The sequence below is a fragment of the Cervus elaphus genome, chromosome 10 (assembly GCF_910594005.1).
Source record: "Cervus elaphus chromosome 10, mCerEla1.1, whole genome shotgun sequence".
In the NCBI taxonomy this organism is placed as follows: domain Eukaryota; kingdom Metazoa; phylum Chordata; class Mammalia; order Artiodactyla; family Cervidae; genus Cervus; species Cervus elaphus.
The window spans coordinates 25,339,741-25,359,926 of NC_057824.1; the positions used below are offsets into that span (position 1 = coordinate 25,339,741).

Sequence of the window (20,186 nt, forward strand, 5' to 3'; positions counted from 1 at the left end):
GACGGCAGGCGCGCACGTGGTTTGTTACTACTTTCTTTAGCTAGAGCAGGTCGTGGTGGGAGGTGTCGGGGTGAGGGTGGGAGCTGTGGCTGAGCCCGGAGCTCCCGGCGGGGCGGGTGTGCGTGGCGCCCGGCAGAGCGGAGCACTGGGCCGCTCTCAGTGCCCCCGCAGGACCACCGTGTCGGTGAGGCCTCCCCGTACCCGCCGTGTGGGTGCCCCTCTCACCTCGTGGGCCCAGGTTTAGGAAGCCGTGGACGGTTGTGGACGGGGGCCCACCGGTTGCTCAGGAAGCTGTTAACATTCGGAGCCGGATGCCAGACGGTTGTCCTGGCGCTGCGTGAGGAGCAGAAAGCCCCTCAGTCTAGCTCGGGCAGGACTGGCCCGTTCCCGGGTGCGGTCGGGGCTGGGGGGCGTGGTGGTCACTTCGAAGGTGCAGGCGGTGTTGCTGGTCTGAGTGGCCGCCGTCCGCCAGGCTGGTCTCCTCTCTGGGGAAGCGCGGACCGCGGCGGGGAACGCACAGTGCTCAGTCTGGGCTAGCTCAGTCTCTCCTGACTGCAGCCCTCGAGGGAGGGGAGTCACGGTTCAGACGTGGGGCGGAGGCCCCCCGAGGGGGTCTGAGGGGAGAGGCCGGGCACACAGGAGGGCCCAGGCAGGCTCCCTGCTGGCTTTGTCCCAGTGGGGTGACAGGGGCATCCTGTGGGCGCCGGAGGCAGAAACCCGGGGGTGGAGGATCCCGGCCCGGCCTGCAGCCCTCCTGGCCCTGCGCCCCGCCTTCCTGGTGGGGGCTGCCCCCCTCCTCTCCCCGTCCCATCCGGTCTGTACTTGACTGAGGTGCCGACACCCTGCCCCGGCCGCGTCTCCTGTACCAGCCAGAGCTTCTGTCTGGGTCTCGGGTGAAGCCTGGGGCAGGCCGGTCTGGGAGCCCCTGCCCTCCTTCTGCACGGGTGACCAGCCGGGGTCCGAGCCCCCCAGGCTGCGGACGTGGTCCCCTCGCCCTTGCCCGCGCAGGGGCAGTGCAGACTCGGGTGGAGTGTCTGCGAAGTGGGGCTGGCCGGCAGGGAGTAGGTGGTCCTCACGTGCGTCTAGGACCCCTGGAGGGTTTCCAGGGCTCATTCACAGCATCCTTGGGGTCCACGCCCCTTATTCTACCCCCACCGACGGGCCTTTTGGCCAGGTCGTGAACTGTCGCTGGGCTGGCGTGTCCAGCTGCCCCCAGGCCTTGGCTGTGTGCTCTTCACTTTGGGGTTCTGGCCAGCCTCTGGGATCCTTGCTGGCAGGTGTCCCCCGACCTGGCGGGTTTCTCTCAGTCCCTCCTCACACTGTCAGCCTCTCAGACCCAGAGGCTCCATCTTGTCCCTGGTGAGTGGACCCCGACCTCCTCACCAGGGATGCTGGGTGTGAGCCTGTCCACCAGCTTTTTAATTTACTACAGTAACGAAGCTGCTGGGAGTCTTGGAAGCTTGTGACAGCCTGAGGGGCAAACCCACTGTTGGTGGGGACATTGCACGGGAAAGTGTGTTATTCTCAGGCTGCTTAAAGATGCTAGAGTCAGAGCTGGAGGAGCCATGACCTGGCGGGCATGCCACTCACATCAGATCCCGGCTCTGTGTAGCTCAGGAAACTCAGTGCTCTGTGGTGACCCAAAGGGGAAAGAAATTAAAAAAAGAGGGAATATATATATTCACTTGTGTTAGTAGAAGCTAACACAACATTGTAAAGCAACTATACTGTAATATAAATTAAGAAAAATAAGAGGTGGGAGTGAGTAGAGTAGCTTCATGAGGACAGCAGGTGGAAGGAAAAGGGAGAGAATCCTTTTCCTCTTAGGATTCCCTTTTTCAACCCCTTAAGAGCAGGGAATCTTGAGCAGAACTAGGTGAAAACGGAGGAGGTCACAGGACAGATGGCTTAGGGAGCGAGACGAGCTCCCTCCTGTCCCCCTGTCCCGATCTAGGTGTGGCTGGGGGCCTTGACGCCGGGAGTTTGTCTGGCGTGCAGGTGTTCTCCTGAGTGACATTGGCCTTGATGTCCCCCAGGGGCACGGATTTTGCACTTTTTCCTGGAGAGAGACATGAGCAGCAGCCAGTGCCTCTGTGGTCTGTGCTGCCTCTTGCCTGCTGTTGGTAGAGATGACTTCCAGATGTCTTTCTCGCGTGGTGCAGGGCTCTTGAGAGAGGGGCAGTCACGCGGTTGTGACAGGTGGACGCTGCTGCCCCCGCGTGGCCGTCTCCAGATGCTGCAGGCGGGAGCCCTTCTGTCTAACAGCTGATGTATTATTGTTCCCTGGTTCTGAGGTTGTCTCTGGACATGGACTTCATGCATAATTTCAGGTGGCTCAAGATCAGAAAGGTTAATAAATAAAGGCATAGGGAATGTAGTCAGTGCTGTTGTAATAACCGTGGGTGACAGACAGTTGCTGGATCTATTGCGGTGATCAATAGGTAATGTAATCAGTTTCTAATATAAATGCTGGATCGCTCTGCTATACACCTGAAACTGATAAGAGTATTGTGTGGGAGCCACACTTCAGTGAAGGGAAAAAAAGCCGAAGTGGGAGAACAGGGCCTCCAGCCAGTGACTGATGCCAAGTCTGAGATGACGGCTGAAAAAAATGAAACAGGCGGCAGACGAAAGTCCAGCGTGCAGATGGGGAAGGCGTTGCATCAGCGGAGTTAGCAGGCGAGCCAGTGTCTGCCCCGTGCCCCTGTCTCATGGGAGAGCTGAGGGCGAGAGCAGAGCCCTGACCTTCTCTGCGGCTGCTGTCTCTGTGCAGATGCCCCCCTCGGGAGCCTGGAGAACGGGACGGGACCCGAGGACCACATCCTCCCAGAGCCGGGACCCCGGTACAGGTGAGCATGCAGCCCCCACCCCTGGCTGCCTCTGGGGCCGGACTGTCCTCCTTGCAGCTCTGCCTTTCCTTCTTTTCGAAAGTCCCTCTGCTGGGCTTGAAGGGCAGCGCCTCACTTCACAGGAATTCAGTTCAACTTTGGTCTGACATCCTAGGGCATCAAGTGGCCATGGGTCTCAGGCCCAAGACCCGGTGTCGGTCATATTTCATTTGCATACCACCTTTACTTTTCCTTCTTTGGGGGCCATGGCTAGGTACTTCCACTGTCATAATTTGCTTGATTTAATATTTGATGATAAAATATTGGACAGTTTTAGTATTACACTTTACAGTTTTAGTATTATGTAATATTTAAATCTGGGGAAGGAAATGGCACCCTTTTCCAGTATTCCTGCCTGGAAAATCCCATAGACAGAGGAGCCTGGCGGGCTACAGTCCATGGGATTGCAGAGAATCAGACGTGACTGAGCACACACACGTAATATTGGAACCACTTTGGTATCAGGTATTTGTGAAGTGCCTAGGGTTTCCCAGGTGGCTCAGTGATAAAGAATCTGCCTGCAGTGCAGGAGACGAGGGTTCGATCCCTGGGTCAGGAAGATCCCCTGGAGAAGGAAATGGCGACCCGCTCTAGTATTCTTGCCTGAAGAATCGCTTGGACAGAGGAGCCTGGCAGGCTATGGTTCATAAAATCACACAGATATGACTGAAGTGACTTAGCACACATGTGCCACGTCAGTTTTTTGTTTTTCCAAATCTAAGTATCTCAAAGGAAAGCTGAGCTGTTCAGAGTCACTGGACGTTAGGTGGCAGAGCTGAGATGGACAGTGAGGACCCCCTGAAGGCACTGTGATCCTCAACTGCCCTTACATCTCTCTCCTTCCTCCTCTCTCTGGCTTTAATTTGGTGCCTCTCAGATACAATGTCTGCATTTTCAACCTTGGCTCCAGGGTGTGGGCATAGTTTACCTCTGCCCATGCCTCGTGTTCCAGTCTCGCCCTGCTTTTGGAGAGGCGCTGCCTCTAGGAGGCTTGTACACGTTAGTGCGGTGCCAGGAAGGGTTGGTGTCACCCGAAGGAAGCCTCGGTCCTTCCAGTGAATATTCACGATTGATTTCCCTTAGGATTGACTGGTTTGATCCCCTTGCAGTCCAAGGGTCTCTCAAGAGTCTTCCCCAACACCGCAGTTCAAAAGCATCAGTTCTTTGGCCCTCAGCCTTCTTTATGGTCCAGCTCTTACATCTGTACATGACTACTGGAAAAACCATAGCTTTGACTATATGGGCCACTGGGTATTCTCCTGGGGGCTCTTTTCCTGAAAGATGTGAAGTATTATTTTTCCATGTTGCAAATTCTTTGTAACTACACAAGCAGCTCTCATTATTTGTGGTGGCCGTGTTCTCTCAAGACGGAGCCATTGCCCCCAGGTCCCTAGGAGTGTGTCTGGCCACAGCATTTTGGTCACTGGATCAGTAAGTGCCTTTGGTTCCTGTCTGCTCTTGTTTAAAGACATCCCATCTAACACCCGTTGTTGCTTCAGTGACGGGGGAACTCATGACCAGCGGCATTTTCATCATGTGTGTGTGCGCTGAGTTGTTTCAGTCGTGTCCGACTCTTCTGTGAACCCATGGACTGTAGCCCACCAGGCCCCTCTGTCCATGGGATTCTCTGGGCAAGAATACTGGAGTGGGTTGCCGTGCCCTCCTCCAGGGGATCTTCCCACCCCAGGGATCCAACCCGCATCTCTTGCATCTCCCGCATTGGCAGGCGGGTTCTTTGCCATTGCACCATCAGGCTGAATAGAGGCCGCCTCACGCAGGTTTCCCCTACGAGGCTCCGCGCAGTCCTGTGTTTAGGAAGAGCAGACAGCACTTCGGGCTTCCTGGGAGGTGCCAGAGCCCGTAAAAAGCCAGAGGCGTAAGGAGCCCGTCTGCAGTGCAGGGGATGTGAGAGACTTTTTGGTTCGATCCCTGGGTGGGGAGGATCCCCTGGAGGAGGAGGTGGCAGCCCACTCCAGTATTCTTGCCTGGAGAATCCCATGGACAGAGAGGCCTAGTGGGCTACAGTCCACGGGGTCGCAAAGAGCTGGACGTGACTGAAGGGGCTGAGCCCACACTCACACATGTATGTGTTCACAGATGACCACGTCAGCCCCGAGAGTGCGGAGTTTGGGGGTTACAGGTAAACTTCAGGGAGTAGGCGAATTTGCAGATAGGGAATCTACACACACAGAGGATGGACTGTGATCTCAAAGGGCCGCCTTCCCTTCCTTGGAGTCGGGAAACCTGGACGAGCACAGTGCCTGCTGCGTTTGTTTTAAATGTCGAGGTGCTGTGTTTTAAGTGGCTGACTCTTCACTTCCCTCTGCTTGTCTTTCCAGCGTGGAAGCCAGTCCTCCAGGCCAGGAAAGTCCTCTGAGCAGCCTGTTACCTTCTGCCTCGGTGCCAGAGTCCATGACAGTCAGTAAGTACTTTCTGGGCAGCGTCTGCCATCTCTGGGTGACCCTGGGCCCTGCACATCCTGGAGGCAGTGCCTTTGTGCTAGCTCCTGGGTGACTGCGGACTTGACGGAGTCTGGGATGAAGTCAGGTTTGTGGGTGCCTGGTTGTGGCCTTGAAGTGTGATGTGTGGTCGTAAGCTCCCTGAGCTGTGAAACCTGGTACCTGGGTTCATGCATCGTTTTGCTAAAGTAGGGGCCCCCAAACCTTTATGCCCCTAGGGACCAGTTTTGTGGAAGACAATTTTTCCATTTACCCAGGGGGCAGGGATGGTTTCTGGATGATTCAAGCGCTTTGCCTTTATTATGCCACCACGATGTGACGATGTGACGATGCAACGATATGACGAGAGGTGGAACTTAGGCAGTAATGCGTGTGATGGGGAGCTGCTGTGAATACAAATACAGGTTTCATGGCTCACTGCTGCTCTCTTCTTCTGTGTGGCTGGTTCCTAGCAGGTCTTGGACTGGTACCAGCTCGGGGGTTTAGGACTCCTGCTCCAAAGGACATGCCTCAGAGGTGGAGCAGCAGGGAGGCCGAGGGAAACTTCTGTCATGCAAGGATTTTGGGGTTTGCCTCCTGCAAGGCCGTCAGCTACAGAGGAGATTTCTAGTTGGGTTTCCTTTGTATCCCTGGAGGAATCACTTTTGTACATAAGGTAGAGTGCGTTTCTCAAAGATGAGTAAAGGTTGCTAATGATCAGGTGCAACCTGTTGGCACCCTCACCACTCAGAAAAGGTATAGCAATTATGGTTAGGTTTCAGTTCCGTTCAGTCACTCAGTCATGTCTGACTCTTTGCGACCCCGTGGACTGCAGCACACCAGGCTTCCTTGTCCATCAGCAACTCCCGGAGCATGCTCAAACTCATGTCCATTGAGTCAGTGACGCCATCCTACCGTCTCATCCTCTGTCATCCCCTTCTCTGCCTGCCTTCAATCTTTCCCAGCATCAGGGTCTTTTCCAGTGAGTCAGTTCTTCTCATCAGGTGGCCAGAGTATTGGAGCTTCAGCCTCAGCATCAGTCCTTCCAGTGAATATTCAGGACTGATCTCCTTTAGGATGGACTGGTTGGATCTCCTTGCCATCCAAGGGACTCTCAAGAGTCTTCTCCAGCACCACAGCTCAAAAGCATCAATTCTTCAGCGCTCAGCCTATTTTACGGTCCACACTCTCATAATCCATACATGACTACTGGGAAAAACCATCACTTGACTAGCCGGACCTTTGTTGGAAAAGTAACGTCTCTGCTTTTTAATATGCTGTCTAGGTTGGTCACAGCTTTTCTTCTAGGGAGCAAGTATCTTTTAATTTCATGGCTGCAGTCACCATCTCCGGTGATTTTGGAGCCCAAGACAATAAAGTCTGTCACCGTTTCCATTGTTTCCCCATCTATTTGCCATGAAATGATGGGACTGGATGCCAAGATCTTTGTTTTTTGAATGTTGAGTTTTAACCCAGGATTTTCACCCTCCTCTTTCACTTTCATCAAGAGGCTCTTGATGAAAGGTTAGGTTTGAGTGGCTTTACATGATAAAGAATAAACCAACCGTCTGTTGGCTTAATATGATATAAATCATTGTTCTGTCCAGAGGTAGGCAGGCTGGGCCAGTGTGTGGCTCCATGGTCACCAGAGAGTAGGGCTCCTTCTGTCTTGCCTCGTTGTCCAAAATGGCTGTTTTAGGTCCAGCCATCTCATTCTTTTTTTTTTTTTTTTTTCCATTTATTTTTATTAGTTGGAGGCTAATTACTTTACAATATTGTAGTGGTTTTTGCCATACATTGACATGAATCAGCCATGGAGTTACATGTATTCCCCATCCCGATTCCCCCTCCCACCTCCCTCTCTACCCGATCCCTCTGGGTCTTCCCAGTGCACCAGGCCCGAGCACTTGTCTCATGCACCCAACCTGGGCTGGTGATCTGTTTCACCCTAGATAATATACATGTTTCGATGCTGTTCTCTCGAAACATCCCACCCTCGCCTTCTCCCACAGAGTCCAAAAGTCTGTTCTATACATCTGTGTCTTTTTCAGTTTTGCATATAGGGTTATCGTTACCATCTTTCTAAATTCTATATATATGTGTTAGTATACTGTATTGGTCTTTATCTTTCTGGCTTACTTCACTCTATATGATGGGCTCCAGTTTCATCCATCTCATTAGAACTGATTCAAATGAATTCTTTTTAACGGCTGAGTAATATTCCATGGTGTATATGTACCACAGCTTCCTTATCCATTCGTCTGCTGATGGGCATCTAGGTTGCTTCCATGTCCTGGCTATTATAAACAGTGCTGCGATGAACATTGGGGTGCACGTGTCTCTTTCAGATCTGGTTTCCTCGGTGTGTATGCCCAGGAGTGGTATTGCTGGGTCATATGGCAGTTCTATTTCCAGTTTTTTAAGGAATCTCCACACTGTCCTCCATAGTGGCTGTACTAGTTTGCACTCCCACCAACAGTGTAAGAGGGTTCCCTTTTCTCCACAGCCTCTCCAGCATTTATTGCTTGTAGACTTTTGGATAGCAGCCATCCTGACTGGCGTGTAATGGTACCTCATTGTGGTTTTGATTTGCATTTCTCTGATAATGAGTGATGTTGAGCATCTTTTCATGTGTTTGTTAGCCATCTGTATGTCTTCTTTGGAGAAATGTCTGTTTAGTTCTTTGGCCCATTTTTTGATTGGGTCATTTATTTTTCTGGAATTGAGCTGCAGGAGTTGCTTGTATATTTTTGAGATTAATCCTTTGTCTGTTGCTTCGTTTGCTATTATTTTCTCCCGATCTGAGGGCTGTCTTTTCACCTTGCTTATAGTTTCCTTTGTTGTGCAAAAGCTTTTAAGTTTCATTAGGTCCCATTTGTTTATTTTTGCTTTTATTTCCAATATTCTGGGAGGTGGGTCATAGAGGATCCTGCTGTGATTTATGTTGGAGATATGTTTTGCCTATGTTCTCCTCTAGGAGTTTTATAGTTTCTGGTCTTACATTTAGATTTTTAATCCATTTTGAGTTTATTTTTGTGTATGGTGTTAGAAAGTGTTCTAGTTTCATTCTTTTACAAGTGGTTGACCAGTATTCCCAGCACCACTTGTTAAAGAGGTTGTCTTTTTTCCATTGTATATCCTTGCCTCCTTTGTCGAAGATAAGGTGTCCATAGGTGTGTGGATTTATCTCTGGGCTTTCTATTCTGTTCCATTGATCTATATTTCTGTCTTTGTGCCAGTACCATACTGTCTTGATGACTGTGGCTTTGTAGCATAGTCTGAAGTCAGGCAGGTTGATTCCTCCAGTTCCATTCTTCTTTCTCAAGATTACTTTCAGCCATCTCATTCTTATCCCAGGTATCAGGAATGAGGAAGGGGCAAAGGAGAAACTTCCTCCATTTCTTTGGGTAGGATTCAGGGATCTGAACTTGCAAAAGAAGTTACAACTTTTTCCTCTAGCCTCTGACTGAAATTTAGTATTCAGTATTGCCTTCATTTTTTATTATTTTAATTTATTTTTAAAAAATTAATTAACTTTGCTTTTGGCTGTGTGGGGTCTTCTTGCTGCCTGGGGGCTTTCTGTCATTGTGATGCTCAGGCTTCTTGTTGCAGTGGCTTCTCTTGCTATGGAGCACAGACTCTAGAGCGTGGGCTTAGGAGTTGTGGTACATGGGCTTGGTTGCCCTGTGGCAGGCGGAATCTTCCTGGACCAGGGAGTGAACCCATGCACCCTGCATTGGCAGGAGGATTCTTAACCACTGGACCACGGGGGAAATCGTTAATTAATTTGTTTTAATTGAAGTATTGTTTACAATATTATTAGTTCCAGGTGTACAACACAGTGATTCAAAGTTTTTATGGGTCATGTTACATATAAAGTTATTATGACATGTTGGCTATCGTCTCTGTGCTGTACGGCATGCCCTTGTAGTTTATTTCACCCATCGCCATTTGTACCTCTTACCCTTTCCTCCATATTGTCCCTTCCCTTTTTCTCCCCCCACTGGTAACCACTAGTTTGTCCTTGGTATCCGTGAGTCTGTTTTTCATTTGTTATGTTCACTTGTTTGTTTTATTTTTAAGATTCCACATGTAAGTGATATCATACAGTATTTGTCCTTCTCTGTACTGAGCGTGGTACCTTCCAGGTCCATCTGTGTTGCTGCAAATGGCAAAATTTCATTCTTTTTCATGGCTGAATAATATTCCTCTGTGTGTGTGTGTGTGTGTGTGTATGTGTGTGTTCTTTGTCCACTCATCTGTCGATGGACACTTAGGTTGTGTTTTCTTTAATGATGAAAGTAGCAGCGAATCATAGAAACCTTAGTAGTCTTAGCCACGCGAGTGACTGTCAGTGATAGAAGTCGCTGGCTCCTGTAACAGTGATATGAAAAAGATCTCACAGTGTCATTTCTGCTTGAAAATAGAGTTTTTTAGTGAGAAAATGTAAAATCCTGTGTACTATTCTGTCAGTTGTCTTTCTACGTTTTGGTAATTCTGTTTCAGTATAATCAGTTTCCTTTGTAGTCTTGAGTGTTTTGGGTTATGTATTTTAAAACATTTTTCTGAGAAGAGACCCATGGGCTTCATCACCAGGCTGTGCGATGGGTCTCTGGCCCAAAGATGAACCTTTCCCCTCCCCCAAGCTGTAAGGACCCTTCCTAGAAGGTGCATGCAGGTTCCTACTTGTATGGCTGACATTTGTCCCAAGGCCTCCCCTGGCTGCTCAGGAGGCAGTGTGTCCATCCCCCCGCCCCCCCAAAATAACCCCATGGCCAAGGAATGAAGAGGGCTTCCCTGGTAGCTTTGCTGCTGCTGCTAAGCCGCTTCAGTCGTGTCCGACTCTGTGTGACCCCATAGACGGCAGCCCACCAGGCTCCGCCGTCCCTGGGATTCTCTAGGCAAGAATCCTGGAGTGGATTGCCATTTCCTTTTCCAGTGCATGCATGCATGCTGAGTTGCTTCAGTCGTGTCCGACTCTCTGACCCCATAGATGGTAGCCCACCAGGCTCCTCTGTCCACAGGATTCTCTAGGCAAGAATACTGGAGTGGGTTGCCGATTGCTTCTCCACCCTGGTGCCTCAGGGGGTAAAGAATCTGCCTGTAATGCAGGAAACCCCGGTTTGATTCCTTGGGTTGGGAAGATCCCCTGGAGAAGGGAAAGGCTACACTCCAGTGTTCTTGCCTGGAGAATTCCATGGACTGTATAGTCCATGGGGTGGCAAAGAGTCAGACACAACTGAACGACTTTCACTTTCACTAAGGAAGGAAGAGTGGAGTCTGGGGGCATCCAGTGTTCTTTTTTTTTAAAAAAGAATTTGTTTATTTTGACTGCACTGGGTCTTAGGTATGGCATGTGGGATCTAGTTCCCTGACCAGGGATTGAGCCTAGGCCCTGCTGCGTTAGGAGTGTGGAGTCTTAACCACTGAATCACCAGGGAAGTCCTAAAAATGGAGTTTTATGTGATTACTGTACTGGGGAGAGCCATTCTTAGTTGACTTGAATAGCAGGTAACTCTGAAAATAAACACGATGGAAAGGAGCCAGCGCTAGTGAGTCCGTCTGGACGTGGTTGCCTATCTAAGCTTGAGAACGGTGCCAGCACTATCTCAGTGCTAAAGGCAGGTCTTAATGTGTTTCCAGAAGTCACCAGGATGAGTGGAAGAGGGCAGAGGAATTTGCCTGTTTGAAGCTTCGTCTTTTTAACACCTGCAGTGCTGCTGTGGGTCACACCGTGACCTGGAGGGCTGAGACCTTACTCTGGCCCCCAGGTGCAGCTTCTCTGAATTACACCAGTTTTTGTCTCATGTACATTTGTTTTGAAAAGAATGGTGACCCCGAGATTGAGGGCATGAAGGCCAGACTTCGTTGGCGCCTCGTCCTGGGCACCGTTAGCAAGGATACAAACATCTCGATGCTCCGCACCCCGCCTGGCCCCGTGGTACCCGGCACTGTGCTTTCACGTGGGTCTCCTGCACCCTGGGATGCGGTCCCGCCGTCTCAGACGTGATGTGCTGTGCCAGCTACTCTTCTGGGTCAAGAGAGATCGTGGTCTGTGGGTCTGCCTCGGGAATCTTCTGACTTTGAGGAAGATGCTGGCCCGTGTGTTTCACTAAGGACATGCCTCTGAATGCACTTGACTATGCTGATGGCAGGCATCTAGACTGTTTTTTTATTTTTAGTTGTACGCTTTAAATAAAAAAAGGGCTTCCCTGGTGGCTCAGATGATAAAGAATCTGCCTGCAATGTAGGAGACCTGAGTTTGATCCCCTGGAGAAGGGAAAGGCACTTTCCCTTGGGCAGAGGAGCCGGGCAGGCTACATTCCATGGGATCGCAAAGAGTTGAACAGCTGAGCAACTAACACTTTTAGAAAAATAATTTTAAATTTATTTTTATTTTTGGCTGTGCTCGGTCATTGTTGCTCTGCAGTGTATGGACTTGTGATGGCTTCTCGTGGAGCACGGGCTCTAGGGCTTCACGGGATCAGTAGTTGTGGCGCGCAGGCTTAGTTGCTCCACGGCCTATGGGATCTTCCCGGATCAGGGACAGAACCCGTGTCTCCTGAATTGGCAGGTGGATTCTTTACCACTGAGCGCCCCGGGAAGCCCAGTCCTACACTTGTCTAATTTACACTGTTTTAGTTATTTGGTATCTAGTTCATAGTTCTAGTTATTTGGTATCTCTGGCAAAGCCAGAGTTTACAGCCTGCATCTCTGGAGAAATGCTTCACTACATCCGCATTTTGACCCTCGACATTTGGTAGCCATGTGGTTGGTGGGGATAAGTGTGTGTGTGCTGGGCGGGGATTCTGTTTTCTGCGGTGGTGGCTGTAAATTTCAGGGAACCATCCCTCTTGTCTGTCCTGTGGGTGTTCCAGACGAGAGATCAGAACCCTTAGAAGTTTTGCCAGCGTGGGTGCTTTTGACTTGTACCCTCCCCATCTCACCCCTGCCTCCTGTGTTACTGCAAAAAAAAAAAAAAAAAAAAGAGAGTGAGTCTGTCTGGGGATCCAGGGAGTATTCTTGTACTTTGCTAGGGTTGTTGTTAACAAAGTACCCCACACTGGCAGCGTAAACAGCAGAAGTGTGTTTCTCATAGTTCTGGAGGCTGGAAGTCCCCTAGGACCCAGGCGCCGGCAGTCTGGTTTCTGGCGAGGCCTCTCTCTTGGCTTGACGGCCTTCTGTCTGTGAGCGTGCATCCCTGGTGTGTCTTCTCATAAAAAAGCTTTAATTGCCTCTTTTAAGTTCCTACCTCCGAATGTAATCAAAATACATGAATTTGAGAGAGATGTAATTCCCAGGTGGCACAGCAGTAAAGAACCCGCCTGCCAATGCAGGAGACTTGGGTTCGATCCCTGGGTGGGGAAGATCCCCTGGAGGAGGACATGGCGACTCACTCCGGTATTCGTGCCTGGAGAATTCCTCCTGGACAGAGGAGCCTGGCGGGCCACAGTCCATGGGGTCGCAGAGTCGGACACAACTGAAGCGTCTGAGCATGCATGCACACACGTACGTGTGTGAGGCACCTCGGATTCCTCTCCAGAGGAGACGCTTGACTCTCACGAACCGCAGAGGACCCTGGCAGAGGAACCCCAACTCTGTTCCCTGGACGTCGCCCTGACGTCCCATGCGGTGACCCCCGGCCCGCGTTGTAGCTGTGTTACCCTATCAGAGGGTCCTCCCCTGCCCACCCTGGTGCCCCAGTCTTGGACTTCCGGCCCCCAGAACGGTGAGCAGTACATTTCTGTTGTTTATCAGCCGTCCATTCTGCTGTGTCCTGTTATTGCCGCTCAAACGTGCTGAGACCCTGAGGGTCAGTGCGGCTGTGACGCTGGCCACGCTCACCCCTTGTGCATACCAGCTCCCCTTTGCATGGCGCTGCCTCGTGGCGTCCCACCCGCTTCCGCCCCGCTGACATCACCCTGTCCTGGGTGCATGTGCCAACTCATGGACGGTCCAGGAACTCACCCTGCAGTTTCCTCCCCTCCCCCTCCATCTTTCCCTGCTCAGATCTCAGGACCTCTGCCACTCTTCTCACTGTAGATGGCTCTCGGAATTTCACCTGAAAAGTTTAAAGTGAAAGTCGCTCAGTCGTGTCCGACTCATTTCTTTGTGACCCCATGGACTGTACAGTCCATGGAATTCTCTAGGCCAGAACGCTGGAATGGTTAGCCTTTCCCTTCTCCAGCGGATCTTCCCAACCCAGGAATCGAACCGAGGCCTCTTGCATTGCAGGTCGATTTCTTACCAACTGAGCTACCAGGGAAGCCAGAGGCGATCATTTTCACATCTTCCTGAGATAACAGATATTTAGTTTATTTAATTATTATTCAAATCCTTTTAACTCCCGTTCTGTTTTCTCCACCTTTATCTCAGAAATTTTTATCTCAGAAATTTGTCTCTCTTTTTTTGGATCAAAATATGACCTTATTTTGAAGGGGTAAATAGAAAAAGAGTTTGCCTGATATCCTGGAATGGATACAAAAGAAAATCATATATTTTTGAAGTGAACCTGGACGCAAGAAATCCGTGTGGTTCATCTCCAAGGCCTTTAAAAATACCCAGCAGGACTTCTCATTCTACCCTGGAATTGGCACAATATAGCTTTTCACGTTGTCATCATTTGCTTTTGAAGCTGACTTACCCTTACTCTAGACACCAAGTTTTATGATGAATAAAATTCCATTTTCTATTTTGCAGTTCCATTTAACTTTTGGCATTCTTTTAAACTGAATTTGTGGCAACAGTGTTTCAACAGAATTTTAGATTAAATAGCCCTCAGATCCTAGTCTGGGGTCCATGAAGGTCCAGATGGGGGCAGTGGGCAAGAGAGAAGCTGTGCAATAGCGCCGTCATGATGGAGGTTGACCCAGACCCCAGGGGTGTTTTTGAAATAGCAGGCATCTCTGCTTTGGCCGGGCGTGTGTTAGTCTGTGTGGTGACAAGCAGGGTTAGCTAATACTGAGGAGTCACAGGCAAACGTGGTTCATGGGGATGGCAGAGGAGGGGCTCTTGGTGGTCAGTAATAATTATGACAATGATTAATGCTCATTAAATGCCAGAAACACAATCCATCACTTACCAGTTTCCTCTCACCCTCCCGATGGGTTGGTTGAATGATGAAGAGTACTTACATGATCTGCCCTCTTGGCAAATTTTTGAAGAGTGCTTTTCTGGATGAAGAAAGAAGTGCACTTTCCTTTAGTCTCTTTCTTTCTTCTTCCTTCCCTTCCTTCCTCCCCTTCTTCTACTATTTGATAGATTTTTTTCCCCCCGTACATTCAGAGCCTTTTTATGCCAGTTCTGACCGGTTGACAGACGCTGTGATGCTCCTGGCCTTCACTTGGCAGAGCAAGAGGCCAGAGTCTTGCCCTGGGGACTCACCAGCCCGGTGGGAGGACAGACACGTGGGGAGGTGCTGTTTCCAGGTGTGTTACTCTGGAAGGTCTCTCTCTCTGGAGACAGGCTGCAGGACTCGGGGCCGGGGCCGGGCTTGGCGGTGCCTGGGCAGAGGTGGGGGGGAGAGCTGAGCCGGAGGACCCCGGGTTTTACCCGCAGCGCAGCAGGACATCAGTGGGGGGCTCTGAAGCGGGAGCCATGTGACTCTCCCCGCTTGTTCTTGCAGAGCGCAGACTGTTGGGTTGCGTGCCTGCCTTTCCCCTTTCTGACGGCCCTTCCTTTCCTGAGTGGATCCTGAAGGTCCTCCGTCATACCTCGCAGTTGACTCTGCCATCCTCACTTTCTCAAGCGCTGACTGTCCCTAGTGGGCGCCCTGAGTGCGGGGCGCTGACACCCATAGTTCAGACAGACGTGCGAAGGGAGACGGTGGGAGAGGCTTGGGGTGGGAGGCCTGTCTGGAGCCTCCGTCCTGGGGTCGAGCCCCAGCTCCAGGAACTTCCCAGCTAGGTTTCTCTTTCATAACTATTTATTTATTTGGTTTCTCCGGGTCTTAGTTGTGACATACGAAGTCCCAGTTGGCGGCACGTTCCCCAACCAGGGATCAAACCTGGGCCACCCACCAGGGAGCATGGACTCTCAGCCTCTGGACCACCAGGGAAGTCCCTTAGTTTCTTTTCCTTTTTCCCCAGACTCTCTGGGCCCTGGTTCCTCACTGGCAAAATGAAGACACTGGCTTCTCAGGGTCGATTGGAGAGTTAAATGCACTAACATCTGAAGGCAGAAAACCCAGGAGTTTTGAACCAGGCGTTGTGTGGGGTCAGAGCTTTCTCCCGCGTGGAGGCACTTCCATAGGTGGTGGGCATTGCTCTTCTGGTTCTTCAGAGTCAGATCATTGCCCACGGAGGCCGAGAACCTGGCCTAGTATGGAGGACAGTGAGAGACTCAGCGAGACGTCCACTGTCCTCACTGTGCGCGGGTGTCAGGAGGTGGTGTCACCCCAGGCCCCGGGGAGGCCAGCTCTTCCCGAAATCTTTTCTGGGGATCCTCTTTGGGGATCAGCTCTGAGCCCATTCAGTAGCCCCAAGGGTCCACCCTCTAAATTGTGTTGTTGTGGTTTAGTCCCTAAGTCATGTCCAACTGTTTTGTGATCCCATGGACTGTAGCCCACCAACCAGGCTCCTCTGTCCATGGGATTTCCCAGGCAAGAATACTGGAGTGGGTTGTCATTTCCTCCTCCAAGGGATCTTCCCCACCCAGGGATGGAGCTGGCATCTCCTGCATTGGCAGGCGGGTTCTTTACCACTGAGACACCTGGGAAGCCCACGCTCTCAACCTTAGTCAGAGCTAAGCCTGTAGGATTCTTGACTCTGGTCTCATGTTTCCATGCTGGTTCTTTCCAGATGATGCCTGCCAGGCTTCAGATACCAGATCCACCTGTAAGTTCGTACGTATTTCTGGGGGCAGTTACAGATCTTCTTTCATGGAGGGCCTGGAAAAGATTAATGATGTGGATATCTCCCCATTTACTTTCCAACTGTGAACCAGGCTGTATCTATAATATCACTCAGTTTTTGCCACATTCCTGCAAAGTGGGGGTGTTGGCTTCATTTTGTAGTTGGAGAAGCGGAGGCTGTGGTGAAGGTCCCAAGTTGCGAGGACTTGGGGGAGCCTGGGTTCCTCTCCCACCGCTGTTCCTGGACACTTGCAGCTTCTGGAATGCTCTGCCCTCAAGCAAAGCATTCAGGTCTGTGGAAATGACCCCGTGGGAGAGGCTTCCCTCCCCTGGCTGCCCATCCGAGGGCCTGCTCCCTCACCTGCTTCTTTTACCACCCACCTTTTTGTCTGCCAGCTCCTCCAGTCCCAGTGCCTGAAACCCTGCCTCCTGTGTACTTGCTGCTCAAAGACACTTTAGTTAGGACTTCCCTGGTGGTATAGTGATGGGAATCTGCCTGCCAATGCAGGGGACAGGGGTTCGATCCCTGGGCGGGAAGATCCTACATGCCACGGAGCAGCTAAGCCCATGCGCCACGACTACTGAGCCTGCAGCTGCAACTGCTGAAGCCTGTACGCCTAGAGCCTGTGCCCCATGGCAGGAGAGCCCACCGCAACGAGACCCCACAGCCAGAGAGCAGCCCCTGCTCGCCCCAGCTAGAGAAAGCCCACACAGCAGTGAAGACCCAGCACAGCCGAAAACAAGCAAATAAATAATAAAAGACACTTTAGTTGAAGGCATGAAGGAAGGAAAGCACGAATGTGTATTCTCATTCTAACACATGAAAAGTTGCAAGGGCTTTGGTAGGAATGAAATGAAAGTGAGTTCCCCAAGCACAAGCATACATCTCTTCTCATCACCTTTGCAGCCCTCACCTGGGCCTCGGGAAAAACCTGGAACTATGAAGCTGCCTGTGGAGTGAAGGAGTGCGTGACTGTTTGCCCCTTTTCCCCGCTCCATCAGGGAGGAGGCAGCTGGGGCAGAGGGAGCACCAGGCTGGGAGTCGGGAGCACCTGGTTCTGATTCCGGGTCTGATAGCGGCAGGCCCTTGTGCCTCTCTGGGCCTCAGTTTCCCCAGCTCTAAAGTGGAGGAGCCCACCCTCAGGGACTCCTTGCACTTCTAAGCCATCTGTTCCGGGAAAAGGGCCATGATCTTCACATCCCCCTTTGCAGCTGTTCCAGCGTTGGGTTGTCAAAGTCCGGATGATTCCAGCGTCAGACCTGGTCTCCTGGGCTGTCCTGATGGCAAGACAGGAGTGTGCGTTTTCCCCTCGTTGACTGTTTCCTTTGCAAATGTGTTGACTGTTGCATTGACTTTGAGTGACCTTTTGGCTGCGGGAGCTGGTATCCATGATCACACTGGCTCTGATATTTGGCCCGCAACTTTCTCGACTCTGGGCCAGGTGTTGGTCGATGTGGGAAGTGTGACTGGGCCCAGGCTCCTGGAGACTGCTCTGAAACGACGCTGTCTTCCGGAATGTGTAAAGCAGCATCAGCATTCTTGATGAGAGGCAAAGGTCACCTTCAGGTTTTCATTCTGAGAGGCCAGCAGCCTTTCCATGGTCACTGCCAAATTTCCATCATCAGTCCTGCTAGTTCATACGTGTACATCCGTTGTCTCTGTGCATCCCTTATTTTTCTGGTAACCTGGTGTGGGTGGTGGTGGATGGACTGCTGTAAAGGCAGCCTTTCGGGGTGGAAGGAATGCTGGAGTCAGGCAGACCACAGTGCTGCTATTTGAGAGCTGTGTGACCTTGGGCAAATGCCTTGCCTTCTCTGCACTCGGCTTCCCAGTCCATGAAGTGGAAGTCATGTTCCCTGCTTGGAGGATTCTTCTCAGGTCTAGCCCAGAGCCTCGGCTATATTGTCTAGGAGCTTCTTGGAGGTCCATAGATTGTTTACGAGACCTCAGAAGCCTCTTGCAGTTGTGTGCAAAATGATGTTTGTGTATTTGTGCTCCTTTGTGGATTTTCCTGGAGAGAAGGTCCTTTGCTTTTATCACTCTCCTTCAAAGGATTGCAGACCTCAGAAAGAAGTAAGAGCACTTTGTGATAATTGCACCTGGCGTCTGCCACAACCCTGATAATCTCGGTATCATTATTCTGCTTCCTGAAGATCCTTCCAGCCAGACCGACTGTATTCTTACCCACCTCCTTCCTCAGATTAGCAGCGGGGAGTTATTTAACCTGTCCGGGCCCCTGTGTTCTCCTCTGTATAAAATGATTCTCTGCTAATCGCACGCGCCTGACAGGGTCGTGAGGATTCTATGAATGAATCTGTGAAAAATGCTCAAGATGGTTTATGTAAATTATACCTTGATAGGAAAAACGAAACATAACGTGACTAGGAAGACTGCCTGGCATGTTAAATGTGCACTGTGTCTGGCAGGCGCTGTTTTGTTGTTAACACCCTGAAGGGGTCCCTTGCAGGCTAGTCACCCTGAGGATAGTGTCTGGGCCTTCTTGTTGACCTGCGGGTGAGCAGACCTGATTTTCGGTTTTCCCGGCGCCGTCCTTCCTGCAGAGGCCCCTCGGGCTGTCTTCCCGTGGTGTCTACTCCTCAGTCTCCCCTCTCCTCTAGAGGAGATGAACCCGTGTACTCTTTCTGTGAGGCCAGTGGCCTCAAGAATGGAAATGTGGGGCTTCCCTGGTGGTCCAGTGGTTAAGAATCCGCCTGGCAACGCAGGGGACGCGGGTTTGATCCCTGGTCCAGGAAGATCCCACGTGTCAGGGCGACGAAGCCCCACACTGCTGAAGCCCGTGCACCTTGAGCCTGTGCTCCGCAACAAGGGAGCCACCGCAAGGAGAAGCCGTGCCCACAACGGGGAGTAGCCCCTGCTCACTGCAGCTGGAGAAAGCTGGGGTGTAGCGGCAAAGACCCAGCACAGCCACAAAGAAATAAATCTTAAAAAAAGAGAGAAGGAGTGGGTGTGTGATGAGATCGGACAGTGGTTCTCAGCCGGGGGTGAGCTCAACCCCTGGGGTGCACTTGGCAATGACTGGGGACGATTTTGGTCATCACGGCTGGGATACGGATGCTGCTGGGATCTGGTGGGTGATCCCCAGGGATTGCTGCCAAATGCCCTGCGGCACATGGGCCAGGCCCCACGGTGACGTATCCAGCCCCAGAAGTCAGTGCCCGGGCTGAGAAACCCTGAACAGGCAGTGGGGCTGTTTTCCAGGAGCCATATTTTATTTTAGACCTTTTGTTGTTGTTGTTGTTTTTAAACCACCTGCCTCCTGCGTGATTCAGGGAGTGAAACAGGCTAAAAATGAACCTGAACGAAATGACAGATCCCGGAAAGTGTTTGTTCTTGCCTGTGCGCTGGGGGGCTGTTGAGTTCTCTCACCTCTGCGCTGAAGGCGATTTAGGGGGGCTGTAGGGTGCATCAGGACTAACACCTGTAAAAGTTACCAGAATAAGTGATCCTAGCCTGACAGTCACACCCAGCATGAGTAGCTCAGTCGACTTTTTTGCGACCCCATGGACTGTGGCCTGCCCGGCTCCTCTGTCCGTGAGATTTCCCAGGCAAGAACACTGGAGTGGGTTGCCATTTCCTCCTCCAGGGGATCTTCCCGACCCAGGGATGAAATCCTGAAATCCGAACCTCCTACACTGCAGGAGGGTTCTTTACCACTGAGCCACCAGGCGCTGTCTTCCCAGAACATAATTGAAAATTCCTTCAGTTGATACTTATTGGCATTCATGTCAGCCTTACCTTCCTTCACTTCCTCTTTAGAAAATGAGTTTCTGCCCTCGAATTTCTTTGTTTGAATATATGATGGTTTGGGAAGTTGCAAGAAACCAGGCTCAGCCTGTCTCTCTGTCTGTTGTAGGAAGAGCAGCCCTGAGGCCACCAGGGGGCGCTCTGGCCCTTTCTCTGCCCGCCTCTCCCCTGCTTTCCTTCTGGGGCTCGCTGCTGGCTCAATTTCCCATGTCCTGCGCTGGTGCCCTATTTTAATGGTGCGG

General features: G+C 51.3%; 1 protein-coding gene across 6 annotated transcripts in view; it reads left to right on the forward strand.

Moving 5' to 3' along the window:
* Positions 1 to 20,186, forward strand: part of SNX29 (sorting nexin 29) — a 580,903-nt gene that overhangs the window by 87,164 nt on the left and 473,553 nt on the right. For all 6 annotated transcript variants that reach the window (XR_006343074.1, XM_043914342.1, XM_043914345.1 and 3 more), the window contains 2 exons: positions 2,774 to 2,849; positions 5,228 to 5,310. Coding sequence is in view for 5 of the 6 variants with exons in the window: in XM_043914342.1 (XP_043770277.1) it covers positions 2,774 to 2,849; positions 5,228 to 5,310 (159 nt within the window). In the remaining variant the exon portion in view is untranslated. The remainder of the gene's footprint in view (positions 1 to 2,773; positions 2,850 to 5,227; positions 5,311 to 20,186) is intronic.